The sequence below is a fragment of the Odocoileus virginianus genome, chromosome 29 (assembly GCF_023699985.2).
Source record: "Odocoileus virginianus isolate 20LAN1187 ecotype Illinois chromosome 29, Ovbor_1.2, whole genome shotgun sequence".
Classification (NCBI taxonomy): Eukaryota; Metazoa; Chordata; class Mammalia; order Artiodactyla; family Cervidae; genus Odocoileus; species Odocoileus virginianus.
The window spans coordinates 841,529-866,042 of record NC_069702.1 but is presented as its reverse complement, the minus strand read 5'-3'; the positions used below and the strand labels follow the sequence as shown (position 1 = coordinate 866,042).

General features: G+C 41.0%; 1 protein-coding gene across 1 annotated transcript in view; it reads right to left on the bottom strand.

The window, feature by feature from the left end:
* Positions 1 to 2,342: 2,342 nt before the first annotated feature.
* The window catches only part of CWH43 (cell wall biogenesis 43 C-terminal homolog), a 55,081-nt gene continuing 32,909 nt past the window's right edge, over positions 2,343 to 24,514 (bottom strand). Inside the window, exons 12-16 of the mRNA XM_070458040.1 lie at positions 24,307 to 24,456; positions 18,126 to 18,270; positions 11,536 to 11,597; positions 6,260 to 6,415; positions 2,343 to 2,835 (exon numbers count right to left, since the gene is read on the bottom strand). Of these exons, the coding sequence (XP_070314141.1) occupies positions 2,757 to 2,835; positions 6,260 to 6,415; positions 11,536 to 11,597; positions 18,126 to 18,270; positions 24,307 to 24,456 (592 nt within the window). The 3' untranslated portion in view covers positions 2,343 to 2,756. The remainder of the gene's footprint in view (positions 2,836 to 6,259; positions 6,416 to 11,535; positions 11,598 to 18,125; positions 18,271 to 24,306; positions 24,457 to 24,514) is intronic.

Genomic DNA, 24,514 nt, shown 5'->3' with positions numbered 1-24,514 from the left:
CATAAGAGGATTGTTCACTGTATTTTACTTTACTTTATTTACTTGTTTTGTCAGGTGTCAAGGGGCATGAGCCATCAAGAATCACCTTCATCTCAGTTCAGAGTTTGAGATTTTGTGGGGCCAGCAAAATCAGGGACTTTCAAACTTTAATGTGAACACATATCACCTATGTATCTTGTTAAAGTGAAAAGTTTTACTTAGTAGAGTTGGGACAAGCCTCAGGAAGTCACAATTGAAAAACCAAAGTCATGTCAGTGGGATAGTTAATTTTACATGTCAACTGGCCACAGGGTACCCAAATTAAATATAATTTCTGGGTATGTCTTTGAGCATTTTCTGAATGAGATTAGCATTTGAATCCATGGACACAGTAAATTGCCCTCTCCAGTGTAGGGGGGCATCATCCTATCAGTTGAGGGCCTACATAGAACAAAAGGTGGAGGCAGGAGGAATTCACCCTTTTTTCTTCCTTCCTGATTACTTGAGCTGGGACACTGACCTTTTCAAGCCCTCAGCACTCCTGGTTTTCAGACATTCAGACTCAGTCTGGAATCTAACCATTGTTAGATGATTTTGCACACCTCCAGGCTAACTGTAGGCTAAAACTCTGAGTACCTTTAAGATAGACTAGGCTGAGCTATGATGTTTGGTAGGTTAGATTATTAAATACAGTTTTGATTTACATGGGTTTTTTGGGACATAACCCTATCATAAGTTGAAGAAGACCTAAGCGCAGATGGCTTTAAAACAAGTTATTATCTGTCAGGGACTTAGGAGCAGCTAAGCCAGGTGGCTGGACTTGGATTTCTCGTGAGTTACAGTCAAGATGTGAACAGGGGTTGAAATACAATTTGAAGGTTAGCTGGGGCTGGAGGTGGAAGGTGACTCATTCCCATGGCTGTTGGCAAGAGACCTTGATCCCTCCCCACCTTTCTACCGGGCTGCTCATAACGTGGCACCTGGCTTCTCTCAGATCCAAGAGGTTGAGACTAAGGTAGAAGAAGCCACAGTCTTTTATAACCCAAGCTTGGAAGTCACGTGCCCTCTGTTTCACTTTCTTCTCTTCATCAGAAGTGAGTCACAGCCTGTTATACAGAGTGAAGTCAGTCAGAAAGATAAAACAAGTATCACATATTAACATATATATATGGAATCTAAAAAATGGTACTGATAAACCTATTTGCAGGGTAGGAAGAGTCTCAGACATAGAGAATAGACCTATAGACACAGCAGTGGACACAGGAGAGGGGGGGATGACTTGAGAGTAGAAGTGAAATACATTACCATGTGTAAAAAAGACAGCTAATGGAAAGCTGCTGTATAGTGCAGGGAGCTCAGCCTGGTGCTCTGTGACATCCTAGAGGGATGGGAGGGGGTAGGAGGTGGGATGGAGGTTCAAGAGGGAGTGGACATGTGTATGCCTATGGCTGATTCATGTTGATGTATGGCAGAAACCAATACAAAATTGTAAAGTAGTTATCCTCCAATTAAAAAAAATTTTTTTAATTTTTTTTTAATTTTAAAAGAAAAAAAGTGAGTCACCAAGTTTACCCCACCCTCAAAAAGAGGCCAATTAGGTCCCACCTTTTGAAGAAAGTACCAAATCACTTGTGGGCACATTTTTAAAACCATCATAGCAGCATCATGTTTCACATATGGCCATGTGCTCGATACATTTCTATTAAACAGATCCAAGGAACCTCCTTAGGTTGTGACATAGAACTTTTGGAAATTCTCTTATAATCTTTATCTCTGCCCCCAAAGATCAAACAACATGCAGGGCCCTCTCCAGTTCTAAGATGTATGTGTGCCTTCCTAGGCAACACTCAAATCACTATACCCTGTGGAGATGATGCTGTTGGGCTGAATTCTCCCCAACACCCACTCCTTGGCGGTGGGAAGAAAATTCTCTGTGGGACCCCTCTATGTGCAGAGATGTGTTCCCTGACAGCTGGTGGCCTGACTGGAGACATTAATGGAGTGTGTCCTGTACAGCCAGGAAGTGATATAAACACAGAGTAGAGACACGATTCTATCACAGCTCAGGGCAGGATGGCGATAGGCATGCTGCAGCTGCTGACTCAGCAGCTGTATGTATACAGTATTCTTCTAACAATTAGACTTAATCCTTAAACATTTTCCCCCCCGCTTTGTCCCAACAGGGATTTAAAGCTGCTTGATTTTTGTAAGTAATCCTTCCGGCTCTTTAAAAAAAAAAAAATCCATTTCCTATTTTTAAGCATTAAAAACTTAAGACATTTTTGTTATTCTATCTCTCATAGTAAAACTTTCTTAGATTACCCCACATTCTATTTTTTTATTTAAAAAATTAAGAAAAACAGTTTGGAGAAATGCTTGTATTTAGCAACATATGTTATATTGATAGGCTTCCAGGTGGTGCTAGTGGTAAAGAACCTGCCTGCCATTGCAGGAGACATAAGAGATTCAGGTTCAGTCCCGGTTGGGAAGATCCCCTGGAGGAGGGCATGGCAACCCACTCCAGTATTCTTCTTGCCTGGACAAAGGAGCCTGGCGGGCTATGGTCCATGGGGTTGCAAAGAGTCAGTCACAACTGAAGCGACTTAGCACACACGTTATACTGATAGTATTTCCCACTGGGTAGATACTGTATTTTTCCAAAATTCAGGGGTTTTTCTGTGTGTATCTTCCCACTTTGGTTCATCTCTTCTTCTTAGCCTATAATATTTTTCTTTTCCTTAGGACTATTCAGTCAGTGAATTCTTGTTTTAAATAGTTTATAGAAAGTATTTGGGAGTACTCATATGAAAATGATGATTGTTCTCAAAGTTGTGCCCCTCTTTGTAGGATCCAAATCTAAAAAAAAAAAAGTAATTGATATGTAAAAACTATCCAAAAGATAGGTTCTTATGTAAAATTTCAACCATAATCTATTGTGGCTTACTTATCTATCATAAAACCTGCAGAGATGTGATTAATTTATAAAACAGCAAATGAAGAGGGGAAAAAACGGATTCATGCCTCTGGAAAAGGCATATTAAGTTTAACCTTCAAAGTCCTCATTCCCTGATTACAGATCAGTCCACAAACACAATTGTTTAAGAATTATTGGCTGATAATATTTGTGAAAAATAAGTCTGGATTTTCTCCTATGATCAGTTGGAATAATGTTCATTTTACAGTTGAAAGGAAGTTATTCATGTTACATGTGTGGATCTATAAAATCTATTTTGGTACATTTGCAACTTTGAAGTCTTCTACAGTGCTCAGGTTCTACAAATTGATGATTTACTTTACCAATGAATACTTAGGTAATTATATAACTCTGGTTGATATGATGAAATACAAAAGGCACTAGAAAGGAAGCCATGACTCCCTTTTCTTCATCAGCAATTGCAATATCCAAAAAACCTCAATAATGTAGGAGACAGGATATCTGTATACTTTGTCATCACAAAACAAAAATACAAGATATTAAAACTTTGCATAACCTTTTTACTATTCCACAACTAGACCAAGTACTAAGGAAGTAATCAAGGATATACCCAAAGATGTAGAGAGTCCCTTGGAGACTTTCTGTAATAATGAAAGACTAAAGGTACAAAAACCCAATTGGGTAACTAAGTTTGGCATGGCCATATAATGGAATATTATGCAATCGTTAATAATATTTTCAGAAGAGTACTTTTTTATAGAAGGAAGTTCATCATATACTATTTGGATGAAAAAAATTAGACTAACAAATAGAATGAACATATACACACATGTATGTTTCATAAATTTACAAAGCTGGGTGATATACAGATACACAGAAAGTCAAAGTGTTAGTCAGTCATTTCTGACTCTGTGACCCCATGGACTATAGCCCTCCAGGTTCCTCTGTCCATGGAACTCTCCAGACAAGAATACTGGAGTAGGTAGCCATTCCCTTTTCCAGGGGATCTTCCTGATCCAGAGATCAAACCCACTTCTCCTTCATTGCAGGCAGATTCTTTATAGTCTGAGCCACCAGGGAAGCCCATATAGATAAATATGCATATATATTTGTGTGATAAATATAGATACATATGCATATAAAAAAGCAAAGATGTATCCAAAAATATTAGCAGCGATAATCTTTGAATTGCTGATTTCCCCCTAGAACATAAGCTCCACAAGACAAATATGTGGTCTTATTCACCACTCTGTCCTCAGTTTCCAACATATCTTGATGCTAGCATGGTACTGGCATCATGATAGTCAATGGCTATTTGCTGAATTAAGGAATGGGATTTTTTTAAACTTGGTATTCTTTGGCTATTTCTATTTTATAAATTTTCATATGTACACATTTTTATAATAAGAAATTTTAAAGCAGGCCTTCTACTTATGCTTCTGTTATTTTCATAATTAAACTGAGTGAGAAAGCAGATCAAACCCTTTCACAGTCGGCTTGGACCAATCTGCAGTCGTGATTAGCCAAAAACCCTTTATTCAGACTTCTTAACACTCCTGATATGAGAATAAGGAAACAGGAATTTTTTTTTTCTTCCCAGACCTTTGAGCTTCCACTTAAGAAGTCACCTCAGTCAACAAAGGGTTTCCCTGATGGCTCAGTTTTTTACTGATGGCTCAGTAAAAAAATCCATCTGCAATGCAGTAGACACCGGTTTGATTCCTGGGTCGGGAAGATCTGCTGGAGAAGGGATAGGCTACCCACTGCAGTATTCTTGGGCTTCCCTGTGGCTCAGCTGGTAAAGAATCTGTCTGTAATGCAGAAAACCTGAGTTCTCATCCCTGGGTTGGGAAGATCCCTTGGAGAAGAGAAAGGTTACCCACTTCGGTATTCTGGCCTGGGGGTCCAGTATACAGTCCATGGGGTTGCAAAGACACGGACAGGACTGAGCGGCTTTCACTCAGTCATCGAAAGGAGGGAAGATTTCTATTTCACTCCTACTGTTACTGCTGCAGATATTGTTGTCACCACTGCAGCTACTGGCTCTGGAGCATTTACCAGGCACTATTTTAGGACCTTTGTGTGTCATTCAAAGCCCAAAAAACCTCAAGAGTCAGGCACTACTGTTTTTCCCATTTTGCCAATGAGATTTGAAGTTCTGAGATGAGAGGTTAAGCAACTTGTCCACAGTTGCCCAGCTGTTCACTGATAAGGCTGAGGCTCGCAAGTGGGCAGCTTCACCCCGGGGCCCATGCTCTCCACAAGCACGTTGCAGTTACAAGCGCAAGGTCAAATACAGCGACTGAAGCCAATCCAGGCTGGGCTCGAGCTCTCCTTAAATTCACTGCCTACACTACAGTACAGTTGTGTCTTGTTGTAAGGAGAGACAAGGAAAAAAAGAGAATACCTAAATGTCATTTTTCCCCCATACAAAATGAGGTCTGAGATGTTTCTATAGCTATTAACTGGTAAAAGTAGTAGAAATGTCAAATAATACTAACAATGTACTGAATATATGATTCATTCTGAGCCTGCTTTGAGATAGAGACTGCCTTTCATTATCCAGTCATGGGAGAAGCACAAAGTACTTACTCCAAATCACATGTTTTTTGGTAAACAGATTTCTCAGATAACCTCTATTTAAAACTAAATGGCACCCAATATGTTTCACCGGGTGGAATATCTGTAATGGAAATGAATGATCCATTTTCCATAGTCGCAATCATAATTGCACATTAGAATAACCTGCAAAGGTTTTTTTTTAACCCAAAGCCCAGGTATCACCAAGAGGTTCTAATGAATTGGTCTGGGGTGGGACCAGGCAGAGGGAGCTATTAAAAGCTCTCCAGGTGAGTGTTAGTGCAGCCAACACTGAGAATCACAGCAACCCAGTGATGCCAACAGGCTTCCTTCCCATTTGTTGGCTCTGTCACTGACTAGCCACATAAGCCTGGTGAAGTTCTGTTATGTTCCTCAGCCTGAGCTTCCTTACCTCCAAAATGGGCATAACAAGATCGACCCAACGAGGATTATGGAGATAGCACTTTACACAGCTAGGACAGGGTCTGGGTCGCAGCAACGCTCTAACAGTAGCATTTACTACGGGATGTTGTGGGGCCATGTGGTCGGTTGTGCCTGAGGCTACGACTTCAGCATGTTTCTTTGTCTCAAAGAGCAGGGACCATAACTTCAGCCCAAGTGAGATGTTATAAAGTTTACCAGGAGCTCCTTGCATGAATAAACCTCTAGAATCTGATTGGCAGCTCACTGTGAGGTGCTATTTACGACCCTAGAGGGGATGCATGAGCTCATATAGCTCTAGTTCACATAAAGGAACTCACTCACCTGGGATTGAAGTGAATTTTCTCTGGAACTTCCCTATGGTCTGTGACCACTTTCTGGTTGTCTCTATAATTAATTGGGTCATCAGGAATCCTAAATTTGGCTACCTGAATTTCAGAGTCACTCAGTTCAGCGTGGGAGATTCTTGCGTAACCCAATCTGTGGCAGAAACAGAAATGGTTTGTAAAGCTTTTATCATCATACTGAAGTCTGATGAGATCTGGCAGATAATACCTTCATTAATAAGTCAGTTTCCCATTTCTAACTCTGTATATCACTAGAATGAACTTGATTTACTACTCTAAATATTTACCAAAATATTTCTTTTATGATATAAATGGATAAGGAACATGCACATAGATTTAATTAACATAATTGGCAACCTTGCTCTACTTTTTTACAGTAATTAACGAATATTCTATATATATAAATTGCCTCCCACATAATTGTTTTGTGTCAGTAGCAGGAATTCTCCAGAATTCCTGGAGAATTTAGGAGCAAAATCCTCCAGAATTTAGGAGCATAGTCCTAAATTCTTTTTTACCTTAAAAAAAAAATCCAAAGACCACATGCACATTGTCATTCACAATTAAACATCTAAAGAAAAGATTTTTAATGGTTGAAAGCATCAATTCTTCAGTGCTCAGCCTTCTTTTGATCCAAAGAACTGGACTGCCAAAGAATTGATGCTTTAAAACTGTGGTGCTGGAGAAGACTCTTGAGAGTCCCTTAAACAGTAAGGAGATCAAACCAATCAATCCTAAAGGAAATCAACCCTGAATATTCATTGGAAGGACTGATGCTAAAGCTGAAGCTACAATACTTTGACCACCTGATGCAAAGAGCTGACTCATTGGAGAAGACCCTGATGCTGGGAAAGATTGTGGGTATGATCAGAAGGGGGCTACAGAAGATGAGATGGTTGGATGGCATCACTGACTCAGTGGATATGAGTGTGAGGAAGCTCTGGGAGATAGTGAAGGACAGGGAAGCCTGGCGTGCCTGCAGTCCATGGGGTCGCAAAAAGTCGGACATGACTTAGCAATTGAACAACAACGTCTGAAAAACTGCACATTTTTAATGTCTGGAAAAAGAAATGTACATCCTGCTTTTGCTTCGAGCTTTCAGTTCTCCAGGAATTTCAAAGCACTTTGTAGATGTTATCCAAATAGTTATCAGAAGCTCAGATGGAAAAATGGGGGAACCATGAACAGCCAAGAATTAGTTTTCTTTATAGTTTGCCTCTTTAAAAGTCAGCTTCAGTCTGACTTTTATTCAAAGAACAAATATATTCATTTGTTCATTATTCAAAGAATAAATATATATATCAAGTCCCTACTACATGGAGGCATTGTTCTAGGTATTGGAAACAAACAGTGACTAAAACAAATTTCGTGCCCTCATAGAGTTTCCATTCTAATTGAGGAGGACAAATATATGTATATATGTGTGGTGATAAGCACCCAAGTACTGTGGGAGAACAAGCAGAGGACAGAGGTCAGAAAGCACTGGTGGCAAAGGTTATTATTCTACAATGAATGGTCAGAGCATACCTCTCTGACAAAGTGACATTTGAGCAAAAAGCTGAATGAAGGGAGCAACCACACAGGTATTGGAGGAAGGGTGTTCTTGGGAACGGGAACAGCAAATGCAAAGGTCCTGAGGTCAAATGTACTTGGCTTTGCTGAGAACCAGCTCCACAATGACTGGAACGGAGGGCCTAAGGGAAACCTGAGTTTGCATGGGATAGCAGATGATGCAAAGCCTTCCTGACAGACTTCAGAGTTTCCCTGAGAGTGAGATGGGGCATTGTGCAGAGACGCAGTGGCTATGGCGTAGAGAGCAGACATCAAGGTAACAGTCAAAGAAGAGAGACCAGCTAGAAGGGCAGAGAGATAATTTAGATGAAAGACCAACAGGGGCTTGGGCCACAGTGGCAGAGGGAGGAACACTTAAAACCTGTAGCTCCATCCAGGATAGAGACAGAAACCCAGAGCTGGAAGAAGTGGAGAAGCAAGCCTGCCCACACGGCAGATGAGAGCAGCACAATCTCAGCGTCAGACGTGGGTCTGAGCTGTCTGACAGGTTAATGCATTTGTCTAAAAGCTCAAGTCCCAATTCTGTGCAGCTCCCTGTAATTCAGTGTCACTCTCTCTCGTAAATCTAGGTCATTTATTTCCCAAATCTCTAAGATCAAAGTTTAACCCATTTCATAGATTCTGCCTTCAAAAAGCCATTGAAGATAAGGAACCTGACAATCTAAATCTTGTACCAAAGCAGAGAATCTTTCATTGTTGTCCAGTAAGTATTTATTAAGTGCCTACTGAGAGAAGGGCATTGAATTAGATGATCCAGGTAAAGTTTATAGAATTGGTTTTCTGGACAGAAACTGAATAACAGTAGTCCCTAACTGCATTAATTTTGATATTTTCAAAATTACCTTCCCATCTGTTACAGACTAAATGTTTGTGTCTCCTCCCCCCAGATTCATATGTTGAAGCCCTAAACCCCACCCCCTGCCCTGTGAAGCCACATTTTGACCTCTAAGGAAGTGATTAAGTTAAATGAGGTGGGGTATGTCCCTGATCCAATAGATTAGTGTCCTTATAGGAAGCGTACTGGCTTCCCTGGTAGCTTAGTGGTAAAGAATGCACCTGCCAATTCAAGACATGTGGGTTCAAACCCTGGGTCGGGAAGATCCCCTGGAGAAGAGAATGGCACCCCACTCCAGTGTTCTTGCCTGGGAAATCCCACGGACAGAGGAGCCTGGCGGGCTGCAGTCCCTGGGGTCCCAAAGAGTGGGACACAGCTTGGTGACTAAACAACAACAAGAGGAAGAGATCACGGACATGCGCGCTCTTTCCCTCTGTCCCCAAAACCATAAGAAAAGGGATTTCTGTTGTTAAAGATACCCAGTCTATTGTACTTCCGTTATGACAACCTGAGCAGATTAAGCTACCATCTCTCACAGTCACAGTCCCTATATGTATGTGTGTTTGTGCACACACACTGCACTCAGTTGCTCGGTCATGTCTGACTCTTTGCCACCCCATGGACTGTAGTTCGCTAGGCTCCTCCGTCCATGCAATTTTCCAGGCAAGAATACTGGAGTGGGTTGCCATTTCCTACTCCAGGGGATCTTCCTGAACCAGGGATTGAACCCACGTCTCTTGAGTCTCCTGCATTGGCAGGCAGATGGTTTACCACTGTGCCACCTGGGAAGCCATATGTATGTATTTATATGTCCAAAAATATATACGTCCAAAAATACTGCCATCCCACTCTCCTAAGGAGAAAAAGAAGGTTTGGGGCCACAAATGTACAAACAGAGCCCAGTGATTAGTTATTATGGGCACTGGTACTACAAATACCCCTGTTACTTGGGAATTAACAATTTTTACATTTTGAACTTATACCTATTTCAATCTATATCATAAACTGTTTTTTGGAGACTCTAATGGCCAACATCCGCTGGATCATCGAAAAAGCAAGAGAGTTCCAGAAAAACATCTATTTCTGCTTTATTGACTATGCCAAAGCCTTCGACTGTGTGGATCACAATAAACTATGGAAAATTCTGAAAGAGATGGGAATACCAGACCACCTGACCTGCCTCTTGAGAAACCTATATGCAGGTCAGGAAGCAACGGTGAAAACTGGACATGGAACAACAGACTGGTTCCAAATAGGAAAAGGAGTACATCAAGGCTGTATATTGTCACCCTGCTGATTTAACTTATATGCAGAGTACATTATGAGAAACCCTGGGCTGGAAGAAGCACAAGCTGGAATCAAGATTGCCAGGAGAAATATCAATAACCTCAGCTATGCAGATGACACCTCCCTTATGGCAGAAAGTGAAGAGGAACTAAAAAGCCTCTTGATGAAAGTGAAAGAGGAGAATGAAAAAGCTGGCTTAAAGCTTAACATTCAGAAAACTAAGATCATGGCATCTGGTCCAATCACTTCATGAGAAATAGATGGGGAGACAGTGGAAACAGTGTCAGACTTTAATTTTTTGGGCTCCAAAATCACTGCAGATGGTGATTGCAGCCATGAAATTAAAAGACACTTACTCCTTGGAAGGAAAGTTATGACCAAACTAGATAGCATATTAAAAAGCAGAGACACTACTTTGCCAACAAAAGTTGTCTAGTCAAGGCTATGGTTTTTCCAGTGGTCATGTATGGATGTGAAAGTTGGATGGTGAAGAAAGCTGAGTGCAGAAGAATTGATGCTTTTGAACTTTGGTGTTGGAGAAGACTCTTGAGAGTCCCTTGGATTACAAGGAGATCCAACCAGTCCATCCTAAAGGAGATCAGTCCTGGGTGTTCATTGGAAGGACTGATGCTGAAGCTGAAATTCCAATACTTTGGCCACCTCATGCGAAGAGTTGACTCACTGGAAAAGACCCTGATGCTGGGAGGGATTGGGGGCAGGAGGAGAAGGGGATGACAGAGGATGAGATAGCTGGATGGCATCACTGACTTGATGGACATGAGTTTGAGTAAACTCCAGGAGTTGGTGATGGACAGGGAGGCCTGGCGTGCTGCAATTCATGGGGTCGCAAAGAGTCGGACACAACTGAGCAACTGAACTGAACTGAACTGAATATCCCCATTAAAGCAACCACTTTAATATGAATTTAAACAGAAGTAGTATTTTCAATCTGAGATATCAGTCTCTTTTTTTGGTATTAAACTGCCCTTTGCTTTGTTTAAAGAAACACTGCCTTCAAAATAGATTTACAGTTACATGCTTGAATTTTGAGATTTTTCAGCTGTACTATTTTGGAATTTTATATATATGGATAATGTTCACTTTTTTTATATGGGGTGATCTTTTTTAAAAAATATGATCTACCTAAAAAAGCTCACCACAACATAGAAGTGACTCTACTTTACCCAAAATTACATGATTAGAAGTCAGCAAAGCTGGAATTCAAGCCCAGGGTTCATGCTGTTTCTACCATGTCATACAGTCAAAAATGGTGCCATTCCTAACATGTTTTGACAGTTAACAGTTATTACGCTTAATAGCTTACACAGTATCCTCTTTGTATAATTAACGTTGATTTTCTTAGCCATTAACTCTTTCTTAAATCATTAGGCCATGCCCTTAAGAAAATGTTAAATTGGGTAACTAACTGAATCAATCTTTATGAAAAGTAACAAAATTAATTAATTGCTTCCATAAAGTTTTTCCTTCCAGGATCTTTCTTCCAAAAGATCACAGTAATAACAGATTCAGAAGAACAACTCTCAAACACCTATGCTTACCTGATCAGCCCTCGATACATAATGTATTCACACCATCTGTCTTGATCTGTGCTGTCAATATCCTAACGATGGAGAGAGAAGAGAATGTTTAAAGCATTAAAAACAGTGCTCTATTTTGAATTGCCAGGGAAATGTGTGAACTGCAGTAATAAATATGCCTTTCTTTGTACATGCTATTTACTCCACCTGACTCCTACTGATGTTTTAAGGTCCAAATTCTTTATTCATTCTACAGATACTTCCAAAACACCTACCTTTTCCCCTTCTAGCCCCTGTAAAACAGGAAGGTGGTCTAGAGAGGGAGTTAAGCAAGTAAATTGGTAATTACTACACAGCACCTGGCTCCCCACAGCTTCCCGAGTCTCGCATCCCAAGCAGAACTGAGAACCTGATCCTCGGTTATCCTGTGTAGTCCTGTAGGTCCACCAGCTACACCATTCTGCTTAACTGTTTACAGTCTCCACTCTCCCCTGCCTGAACAGAGAGCCTCTTAATCACCTTGGCTCTCTGGTGCTTAGCATGAAGCCTGGCATCTGGCAAGAGTTCAGTCTGTATTTGTTAAATGGACTCATTGGAAAAACACATATTTTGGGAGTAATCATGAGTCTCTTTGATGTAGAAAGCTTGAGACCAGCATTATTTTTCAACAGAAAATCAGAACACAAGCATTTTTTGCTATTATGTATTAGGAAAACTCTAAACATGGAGCTTTTATACTAGAGAAAACTTCATTTTCTTCTTTTAAAAAATATACCTTACCTTTTTTTTTCATTTATTTTTATTAGTTGGAGGCTAATTACTTTACAATATTGTAGTGGTTTTTGTCATACATGGACATGAATCAGCCATGGATTTACATGTATTCCCCATCCCGATCCCCCCTCCCACCTCCCTCTCCACCCGATCCCTCTGGGTCTTCCCAGTGCACCAGGCCCGAGCACTTGTCTCATGCATCCAACTTGGGCTGGTGATCTGTTTCACCCTAGATAATATACATGTTTCGATGCTGTCCTCTCGAAACATCCCACCCTCGCCTTCTCCCAGAGTCCAAAAGTCTGTTCTGTACATCTGTGTCTCTCTTTCTGTTTTGCATATAGGGTTATTGTTACCATCTTTCTAAATTCCATATATATGTGTTAGTATACTGTAATGGTCTTTATCTTTCTGGCTTACTTCGCTCTGTATAATGGGCTCCAGTTTCATCCATCTCATTAGAACTGATTCAAATGAATTCTTTTTAATGGCTGAGTAATATTCCATGGTGTATATGTACCACAGCTTCCTTATCCATTCGTCTGCTGATGGGCACCTAGGTTGCTTCCATGTCCTGGCTATTATAAACAGTGCTGCAATGAACATTGGGGTGCACGTGTCTCTTTCAGATCTGGTTTCCTCGGTGACTAAATTTTGCTATTAAATATAATTGAAATATATTTTTAAATAACTAAAAGAATACACACAATTTATTATGTATTTCTAAATTTTTTTCTTAAGATTGGTAGTGGACACATAAATGCTAGTTTTTTTTCTTTGGCCCCTCTGTGTAGCTTGTGAGATATCAGTTCCTGACCAGGGGTTGAATCCTTGGACCACAGAAGTGAAAGCCTGGAATCCTAACCACTAGACCACCAGGGAACTATGGATTCTTCATTAATCTTAACTATTATTTACATATCACATACATACAATATGACTTTTGTATATGGAGAAAAATTATAATAAATTTTAAAAATTAAATTGGATTTCCCTGGTGGTCCAATGGTTAAGACTCTGCACTTCCACTGCAGGGGGCACAGGTTCAATCTCTGGTTGGGGAGTTCCACATGGCATACAGCAGGGCAAAAAAAAAAGGAAAAAAATTTTTAATATTTTAATGATGAAAAAAGCAAATATATTTTAAAAGTACTGCTCTGACTTGCCTTGGGAAGAGATAAAAATTTAGTCATTTACCTGTATGTAGTGAGAATAATCAATTAGGAATATGTTTTACTATCTTTTTATTTTACTAGATTTTTTTTAAAAGATGCTCTCAAATTTTAAGACTGCAGAATTTAAATACTCATTTCTTAAAGAGGAATATCTATTCACTCAAGCATTTATGATTAAAACTCCTCTTTGCATTAATAAAGTTCCTAATAGATAAAATTATATAAGAATCTGCTGCCAATCTTGACACAGTTTCTGACCATGATAGTGGAACCCAATAGAGTATTAAATTAAAATGAAATAAAATTCCTCTTCCCTGCACACACACACACACACACACACACACACACACACACACGCACACATTCCCTCTCTTACTAGGATACAATCAATTTTTTCTTAAACCTGCCAAATATCATCTTGTCTAACATTCTCCTGAACTTTATAGACCATGTACTTACATGTTTATCTAATATGATTTTATACAGTCAGACATACATAATAAAAATATATAGCTACCCCTTACTGAGTGCATCCTATGTACAAAGCTGAGGGCTTTTTAGACATTATCTTATCTTACATCCTCATGACAACCCCATGATAGGTATTATTATCCCTACTTTACAGATGGTTAACCAGAAAGGTTAAGTAACTTGCCCCAAGGTCACAAAGCTGGTAAATGTGACACCAGGTAGGCTAGTGCATGAAGAGATTACATGGAGAGAGAGGCCCACCCAGCAGCCAGCAACCAGCACCAAGGCCCAGACAAGCGAGTGGGGAACATGTCAGAACCCCTAGCCACAGACATCAGCTGACTACACGAGTAAACTCAGGCAAGAACAGAACACCACTCAGCAGACCCACAGAGTCATGAGGTTATTAGGCCACTGTTCTTTTTAAGCTACTAAAGTTTGTAGCTTTCACAGTGATACACAGCGATGAACAGCTAATGTAGCGCCTGTGACTCCACACTCCAGATTTTCCTCTTATTCTTCTGATCTCTCAGTTCAGTTCAGTCGCTCAGTCATCTCCGACTCTTTGTGACCCATGAACTGCAGCATGCCAGGCCTCCCTGTCCATTACAAACTCCCGGAGTTTACTCAAACTCGTGCCCATCAAGTCAGTGAAGCCATCCAGCCATCTCATCCTCTGTCATCCCCTTCTCCTCCTGCCCCCAATCCCTCCCAGCATCAGGGTCTTTTCCAGTGAGTCAACTCTTCGCATGAGGTGGCCAGAGTATTGGAATTTCAGCTTCAGCATCAGTCCTTCCAATGAACACTCAGGACTTATCTCCTTCAGGATGGACTGGCTGGATCTCCTTGCAGTCCAAGGGACTCTCAAGAGTCTTCTCCAACACCACAGTTCAAAAGCATCAATTTTTTGGTGCTCAGCTTTCTTCACAGCCCAACTCTCACATTCATACATGACCACTGGAAAAACCATAGCCTTGACTAGACCACCTTTGTTGGCAAAGTAATGTCTCTGCTTTTTAATATGCTATCTAGGTTGGTCATAACTTTCCTTCCAAGGAGTAAGTGTCTTTTAATTTCATGGCTGCAATCACCATCTGCAGTGATTTTGGAGCCCCAAAAAATAAAGTCTGACACTGTTTCCACTGTTTCCCCAGCTATTTCCCATGAAGTGATGGGACCAGATGCCATGATCTTAGTTTTCTGAATGCTGAGCTTTAAGCCAACTTTTTCACTCTCCACTTTCACTTTCATCAAGAGGCTTTTTAGTTCCTCTTCACTCTCTGCCATAAGGGTGGTGTCATTTGCATATCTGAGGTTATTGATATTTCTCCTGGCAATCTTGATTCCAGCTTGTGCTTCTTCCAGCCCAGGGTTTCTCATAATGTACTCTGCATATAAGTTAAATCAGCAGGGTGACAATATACAGCCTTGAAGTACTCCTTTTCCTATTTGGAACCAGTCTGTTGTTCCATGTCCAGTTCTCACCATTGCTTCCTGACCTGCATACAGGTTTCTCAAGAGGCAGGTCAGGTGGTCTGGTATTCCCATCTCCTTCAGAATTTTCCACAGTTTATTATGATCCACACAGTCGAAGGCTTTAGCGTAGTCAATAAAGCAGAAATAGATGTATTTCTGGAACTCTCTTGCTTTTTCGATGATCCAGCGGATGTTGGCAATTTGATCTCTGGTTTCTCTGCCTTTTCTAAAACCAGCTTGAACATCTGGAAGTTCACAGTTCACGTATTGCTGAAGCCTGGCTTGGAGAATTTTGAGCATTACCTTACTAGCGTGTGAGATGAGTGCAATTGTGCGGTAGTTTGACCATTCTTTTGGATTGCCTTTCTTGGGGATTGGAATGAAAAGTGACCTTTTCCAGTCCTGTGGCCCCTGCTGAGTTTTCCAAATTTGCTGGCATATTGATTGCAGCACTTTCACAGCATCATCTTTCAGGATTTGAAATAGCTCAACTGGAATTCCATCACCTCCACTAGCTTTGTTCCTTTCGTGTTCTCTATAATAATGTGTCACCATCATAAACCCTCCCTCTGACCAAAGCCAAAATTAGGAGTCCACCTTGACTCCACTTCTGCCTTATCCACTAGGGCAGAGATTAACTCATCTCCCTAATATCTGCCTTGTCCCATTCCAAAGTTGTAGGATTTTTAGCTAGGTCTAAGAGTATCAAGATTCAATATTGCAGCGCATCTCAGTGCTCTATGATGACCTAGATGGGTGGGATGGAGGTAAGTCAGGAGGGAGGTCCAAGAGAGAGGGGATATATGTATGCATATGACTGATTCACTTCACTGTACACCAGAAACAAACACAACATTTAAAGCAAGTATATTTAAAACAAGAGAATCAATCTAGCACAACATTGTAAATAAACTATACTTCAACTACAAAAAGAGAAAAAAAATTAAATATTGCATCTCTCAGGCTTCCCAGGTGGCACCAGTGGTGAAGAACCCACCTGCCAATGCAGGAGACATACGAGACGAGGGTTTGATCTGACTCGGAAGGATCCCCTGGAGGAGGGCATGGAAACCCACTGCAGTATTCTTGCCTGGAGAACCCCCATGGACAGAGGAGCCTAGGGGCCTCAGTCTATAGGGCCACACAGCCTCGGACACAACTGAAGCGACTCAGCACACGTGCACATACACGGCATCTCTCAATTTCCTGAACAGTGAGACATGGCCAACGACTAAATTCTAATCAACGAAATGTAAGTATGAGTGTTGGAGTTTGCCTTAGAGAGAACTTGTATACGCTCCTGGCCCCTTCTTGATCCCTCCCTCTATCTTGCTAACTAGAACAAGGATGTGGCCATCTTGGAACATGAAGCAAACTTGGGCGTGGAGGCCTTGTGGAGCCACAAAATAGAAGGAGCACATTCTCAGTATCCCCAAGGACCATCCTCATAGTAAATTACCTCGCAGACATTCACATAAAGAAACATACCTCTCTTATTTAAGCCACTGTCATTTTCGTTTTCTCACATACAGAAAACTTGCATCATGCCACACTCTCTCACCTTCTCTTTAAGCACTTGATAAGATGGATAAGCCTTTTTGTTTGCAGATATTCTCTCAAGACACTGAACTAAGAAGAGACATGTAAAGGACCAAGAAATTTACATAGGGCTTAACTAAATATAACAATTACATTTCTCTTTATAAATTAATGCATTTGGGACTTTCCTGGTGATCCAGTGGCTAAGGTGCCTCACTCCCAATGCAGGGGGTCCCAGTTCGATTCCTGGTCAGGGAATGAAATCCCACATGTCACAGCAAAGATCAAAGACCCTGAGTGCTGCAACTAAGACCCAGTGCAGCCATATAAATAATTTTTTTTAAAAAGATCCATTGCCATTTTTTAACAAATAAATAAAAATAAAATAATGCACTTAACATTCTAGTGTATACATATATATATCTCAAGGATTTAACTGTCAGTTTCCCAGAGCATGATTATATCTGGATACACCAACAAATTAAACCATTTGGGACCTGAACAGATAAGGACAAACTCAGTGTCAGTTAGCGAGGCCCTGATCAGCCAGCCTCTCTATATGACATATTATCTTCTACCCTCATCATGATTAACTTGCACAATGTGACGGATTGTATTTTCTAAACATGGCTACAGTAATCCACCATCCATAGAGTATTCTTACGTGAATTTGACACTCGCCTCACCAAGAGATGGGGTTTATGTTTTGTTCACTTGAATGTGAGCAGGCTTGTGATGACGACAGACATGATACTATATGACTTACAAGGTCGTACAAGACAATAGAGCTTCTTCCTGGGTCTCTTGGGACACTCACTTTTAGAATCCAGCCATCATGGAAGGAAGAAGCCCAAGAAGCCTACAGAGAAGAACCAGGACTCTGAGTCCAAAGCCCCACCAACTTGCTCCTTAGGAGTCATCTGCAAAGTGGCTCCTCTGTCCCCAGCTGAGCCACCTCTTTGTGGCACAGACATGAGCTGTCCCCACTGGGGCTTGTCCAATTTGCAGATTCATGAGCAAAGAGATGAATGCTATTTAAAACCAGTATGTTTGGTAGTTTTCCATGAGGCAGTTAGATAATCAAGATACATATTAAAATGTTGGGTTGGGTTTTTTGAAACCTGAAGAAGCAACACTTTATTTAAGAAATTGGAACACCTATTAAGGTTGTGTTACCTTCACATTGCCGTGTTTAATGAGCTGTAGATAATCTCTGGAACCAGGTGCTGATGTGATATATCCCAGAAATATCACTTGCTCAGAGCTATTTTTCAGTAGTTTCGAAACAGCAATAGCTTGAAGTTTCCTGTCGAGGTCATCTCTGAAAAAAATGCCAAAATATACCTCTTTATTGTATGTGCAAAACAATAAAAAAAAAAAATACTAGGTACCTAAGTTTCCAAATAATATCTTCAAACAGTGTGCAAACCCAGAATAATTCCTATTAGGACACATTAACTTCAGTTCAGTTGTCGTTCAGTCATGTCTGACTCTTTGCAACCCCATGGACTGTAGCACGCCAGGCTTCCTTGTCCATCACCAACTCGCGGAGCTTGCTTAAAGTCAATCATGTTCATTGAGTTGGTGATGCCATCCAACCATCTCATCCTCTGACATCCCCTTATCCTTCTGCCTTCAATCTTTCCCAGAATCAGGGTCTTTTCCAAGGAGTCAGTTCTATGCATCAGGTGGCCAAAGTAAAGGGGTTTCAGCTTCAGCATCAGTCCTTCCAATGAATATTCAGGACTGATCTCCTTTAGGATGGACTGGTTGGATTCCTTGCAGTCCAAGTGACTCTCAACAGTATTCTCCAACACCACAGTTCAAAAGCATCAATTCTTCAGCGTTCAGCTTTCTTTATGGTCCAACTCTCACATCCATACATGACTACTGGAAAAACCACAGCTTTGACTATTATGCAAATGAGTAAGACAGCTATTGTGCTTCAACTGAGCAGCTGATAAAATTTTTACTAAGAATGATATAACCTTTCCCCACAGATCATTTGGAATCAAGTGGACTTAAATAACTAAAAGCAGCATTTGTTCAACTTTTCATCAGAGGAAATTATACTAATAATCTTAAGACTTGGTCATTGATATTAGAGCTAAAGATTAGTAGTTTAAAAAAATCGAGGAGTAAGAGGGAGAATCCTAATATTCACAGAACACACCAGGCTTGTTAACCTACTCAACTCTTTCAACTGAACACTTTCTAAAAGCCTCCATAGCTCTCCTGGTCAAATACTAGCTAAGCATGTTGCTTTTATTATGTTGAGCACTCTAAATGTGTAACTGACAATCAGGCAGGTACATCAAGCTTTGGGGGGGTTATCGTCAGTCTGGGGAAAAATAGGGACATCATAGTTGGTATGAGCCAGAGAGGAAAAGTGAAACCACTCTAGGCATTTCAAAGTGAATTTAATATAGCGGATTGGCTACTAGGTGACAGGAAGCCAAATAGGACTCAGTGAGGCAACTAGAGTTGAGTGAGGAATGACTACCACCTCGAGGGCCAGAGGGACAACAGGAAGAGGTGATATTCCCAGAATCCACAAGCCAGTGCTAGCTGATGGGCAATGGTACTAAGGAGGCTACTTAGAAGGATCTGCTACCACTGAAGGAGGAGTTGGAGCCAGAGTCGAGACTCAGCTGCTGCCACAGACAACAAAGAAAGCAGAGAGAGGGAATGGGAAGTACTCTATCTCCTCCCCTCCTCCAGCCTTCCAGCCTTGCATTAGTGCATTCCATTGGCTCAACCTATTCAGAAGCCAGAAGGCAACAGACTCTGGGAAATGTGGTTTCCAGCAATCTGTAGCTGGAAAGGAGACGAACCAGGAATGGATCCAAGAGCAAACAGGCAGTAGACCAACACAGGCATTTAGAGAGTAAGACAGCTAATGTGCACACTCAGTTGCTCAGTCACGTCCGACTCTTCGCAACCCCATGGACTGTATAGCCTGCCAGGCTCTTCTGTCCATGGGATTAGCCCAGCAAGAATCCAGGAGATCTTCCCAACCCAGGGATTGACCCCAAGTCTCCTGTGGAGGCAGAAAGATTCTTTACCACTGAGCCACCTGGGAAGCAGGAGACAGCTAATACATGACTGTTAAGAAAGAGCAGTGGGAAAGGAAGATAGAGATCACCAAGGACTGAGAAGATTGGAAAAAACTCACTGAAGTAGAAGACAGGACTAAACTTATCCATTCTTATGCACAGACAGCTGAGCACTATCAAAAGATGTCTCAAGAAGTAGGAGAGTAAAAGAATGACCATTTGTTGAACATCTTTGCCCAGATCCATTGCCAACCCTTCTCTATGCCCTGGAGGATGATCCCAGCAGATTTCTTCTCATGGGCTTCCTTGTCTGCTAATTTCCAGTGAGGTCTGGCCAAGTGAAGACACTAGCAGGAGACGAACAGGTAGGAAGAGAGAGAAGTTGGGATATTTCTTCTCCGGTAGCTGCATTCTTCATGCCTGGTGGCCCTTTTCTGGTTCGAGATCAAACAGGGCTCTGAGAACACTGTTTCTCTCTCTGTCCCTTCAGCCTTAAGTATTATAATGATTCTCCACTGTTAACTAGTGTTTGAGTACCTTAGCATCTCTTACCTGTTCCCCCGACCCTTCCAATATCTTTTTAAGTTGTCCCTTCATTAGGTCTGCAGTGAATTCTGTTCCTTCTGACACCTTCTGACAGCTGGGATTCAAATCAAGTCTAGAGCCTGCCAAAGTTACCGCTCCACAGATAGAAAGTTTTCATTCAAATATGTTTTAGCAATATATTATTGGAAAATAATCTATGAATTTGGCTTTACATTTTCTCAGGAGATAAATTTCATCCAGTGATAATAATTAAAATGTGTATGTATATATAGGTATAAAGAAAGAAGGAGGGACTAGGAGAGAGGGGGAAACACAGGGCGACTGAATGCATGTTTTATGTTTCCTTATCTGTGGATGTGGGCTGAAAAAACTAATTTTATCTGATTTTCAGAGACAAGGGAACTATAACTCACTGAGTTTACCTTACAACAGAACCAAAACTGTAACTACAGACTACAGGTTTTGTATGGGTTTGTACATTTGTATATTTGTTCTTCTTTGTACATTTCTGCCTGTTATAGGGGGGAAAAAAACACAGTAATTAAGTGGTGACTCAGTTAGTTACCTAAAATAATACCAATTTTAGTTATGGTGTATACCTAAATAATTAAGGAATGCCACTGTTTTCTGTTAATTGGTTGTAAAGACATTTGTATAGTCGGTAATTTTAGAAATCCCATTGAATCAGCTGATAACATGCATAAGCATTTTGTAATTCATTCTTAATATTAATCTGATTTCATATTTATAAGCCACAATCACTAGAAAGTGAAATCTTTAAATATTTATTCAGAATTAAAAATTTTATGTAGTATTATAGAAAACAACGGCAACAGAAATATGTAATGATGGCTTTTACAAGCTATTTGAAGTGTGAACTTGCCCATGTCACTTGTTGGGCATGGCCAAGGCTCTAAGGGAAAAGACTGCACCCAGCACTGTGCTTGGGACATGACAGATGCTTGATTTGTGTTTGGTAAATAATCTTTTAAGCTGCCCAATGTACCACACATTTAGAGGTGTCCAATTTAGTTTCATAATAATGGTCAGTATTAACTGAGCAATTACTCTAGTCATATACTTTTCATGATAAAACTATTCATAAATATATCTTATTTCATTCCCACAAGAATCCTATGAGATAGGTAGGATTACTGCTCCTAATTTAGAGAGAAAACTCAGACTTAAGGTAGTTAACAAATTTGGTGGTGGATAGACCTTGAGTTAGGATTCAGACCAGACTGTCTGATTTCAGGTTCTGGAGTTTCCGGTTCTTTGCCATTTAACCAGACTACTTCCCTCCCTGAAGTGACAATTCCTCAATAGATGTTTGTTCTTATCATTACTGCTATTGTTGTCATCATTATTAAATCACGAGAGTAAGCTAGCAAGCAAAGGTACTTTGTTAGTTACAGAGATCTACATATATGGTTAATAGAGTTAGAAAAGGTAGTTCTTCCCTGCTCTTTTCCAAACAATTTGGGGGCTGTCTTTTGTTCTCTCTTCCCTCTCCAGTCTATTCTTCACATTTCAGAGGAGGTCAGAAGGAGTTAAAGGAGACAGCAGTGGGGGAAAGCAAAGGGAAAAGGGGAAGGAGTGTGTTCAACTATTTCTTAGGTTGAGACCTTGCCAGCTTTAAACACAAAAATGCCTATTTTTCAAAAGAGAAACCCAATTCAACTGCAATTTAAACTCAGTGGAGTGATTGCTGAATGCCTATACTTGTGACATGAAAATTGCTAGGAGAAACAGAAGGCATTTCTTTAAACAGTTTTTTACAGAGATATGGACTGTCTATACCTCCGTGCTCCAAACACCTCATTTCTAAAAAGACCAGCAAGAGTCCAATTAGCAAGGAGTCCCCATTGATCACATTTGAATGTCTGGCTTATATTACTTATGCTCTGACTTTATTTCAGAAAAGTGAGGTGCACTGTCACGGATGCACATAACACTGTGAGGAAAAGAGAGGTGACAGGAAGTAAGGAGAGCAGACGCACTCATCTTGTTTGGGTGAAACTTGCGTACAACAGCGTTGGGTTTTTTGTACTGTTGTTTCAGTCACTAAGTCGTGTCTGATTCTTTTGGGACCCATGGACTGTAGCCCGCCAGGCTCCTCTGTTCATGCGATTTCCCAGGCGAGATTAGTGGAGTGGGTTGCCATTCCCTCTCCAGGAGACCTTCCTGACCCAGGGGCCAAACCCACATGGCCTGAGTTGGCGCTGAGCCGCCAGGGCATCCCTCTGCTGTGCCATAAGCTTCATCCAAACAAATGTGGCTGTTACCTTTGCTTGTGGTTTGTCAATGCTCTCTACGTCTCAGTAAAGCTCTGTGGCCTTTTGTGTCATGCAGACAGACGATGCCCATTTGCCATATTTTATAGCACTAAGCACATCGCATGTGTGTTTTCAATGACTATTAGAGAATGTTCAGTATTGTTGTTAGTCACTCGGTCGTGTCTGACTCTTTGTGACCCCATGGACTGTAGCCCGCCAGGCTCCTCTGTCCATGGGATTCTCCAGGCAATAATACTGGAGTGGGTTGCCATTTCCTTCTCCAGATGTTCAGTATGGTAGAATATAAATTATATACCTTTATCTTGGCTTTAATAACATAATGTTGGCATTATTTGTGATTTATTCAATGCTAAGCCACTGGTTGTGTTATTCTTTGTAGATAAAACTCATTCCCCATTCCTCATGTCCCCTTGGAGGGGAACCAACATAGAAAACCATCTTGGCCTCTCTCTCTCTCATCCTTTACTTCTTGGGAGGATTTTTCTAATAAATCAAGTTTGGAAGAATGAACTAAGAACGCTTGTCTCAAACCCTTCCTATCTCTTCTTGGAACCTGCCGGTTTGCCAACAGGGAGTTTTCTTGTGTTATTCTCTTCACTAAGGGGAGAGGGTGACAGGGCGGACTCAGTCCCTGCCTCCTGGTTCTGCTGCTTTGGGGGAGCTGGCGTCATGTATTACTGGAGGGATGGATGCGTTAGCAGGTCCATGTGGCCACACTTAAGCCATGTTGTCCAAATAGGTTTATCAGTATCAAAAGAGATGTTGATCTCCCTGCCAGATTCCTCTGCCTACCTCTCAGCTGACTGGAAACATGAGAGGGAAAGGCATGTCATTTAGTAGCTCAAATCCCTCTGGTACTTCCAACTGGAGTGATCCTTAGAAAAAGGGAATTCCATCTTTCTGTAGCCTGGTTTACCATGGGTTTCCAGTACTTGCAGGCTCTGAGTTAGGTCTACCTGATTCCTACCTGTGTGACCCTGGTTGGATAAGTCATCGAACCTCTCAGTTTAGTTTCTCTGTTAAATGGGACTATATACTGTTATACAAAATGTAGATTAAATACAACGGCGCACTTAGCACAGCACCTACTCAGTAACTGCTGGCTAACATGGCCATCACTGCTGTCTTGTACACCATTAAGGACTGCACGCATCTCAAATGTTTCTGTGCCTGATTTTTTTTTTCCTTTTTTTTGGCCACAGCATGCAACTTGTGAGATCTCACTTCCCAGACCAGGGTCTGAACTCAGGCCCCAGCAGTGAAAGCCTGGAATCCTAACCATTAGGCCATTAGGAAACTTCTATGCCTGATTTTTAAAACCAAAAAAAACCACCAGAAAACCACTCTGAGAATAATAATTAAAAAAAAAAAAGAAAGGTCGATGCATGGAAATCAAAATAATGTGTTAATAATATTTGTTGGCATTTGTGCACTATGAGAAAAACCAAAGAAACCCACTCGTAATTGCCAAAGTGGGTCACAACAAAATCCACCAGTTTGTTGGAAATGTTGACAGTCAGCGTGATGGCTGGTGCAATCTCGCCCTCTGGTGATGGAAGAAGGTGATGCTCCGATTTCACAATTGGGTATCTTGACAAAACCATAATCCTGTATTTGAATGGAAAGAAACATGTGCATCACTATTGTTCCCACCATCTCATGCCAA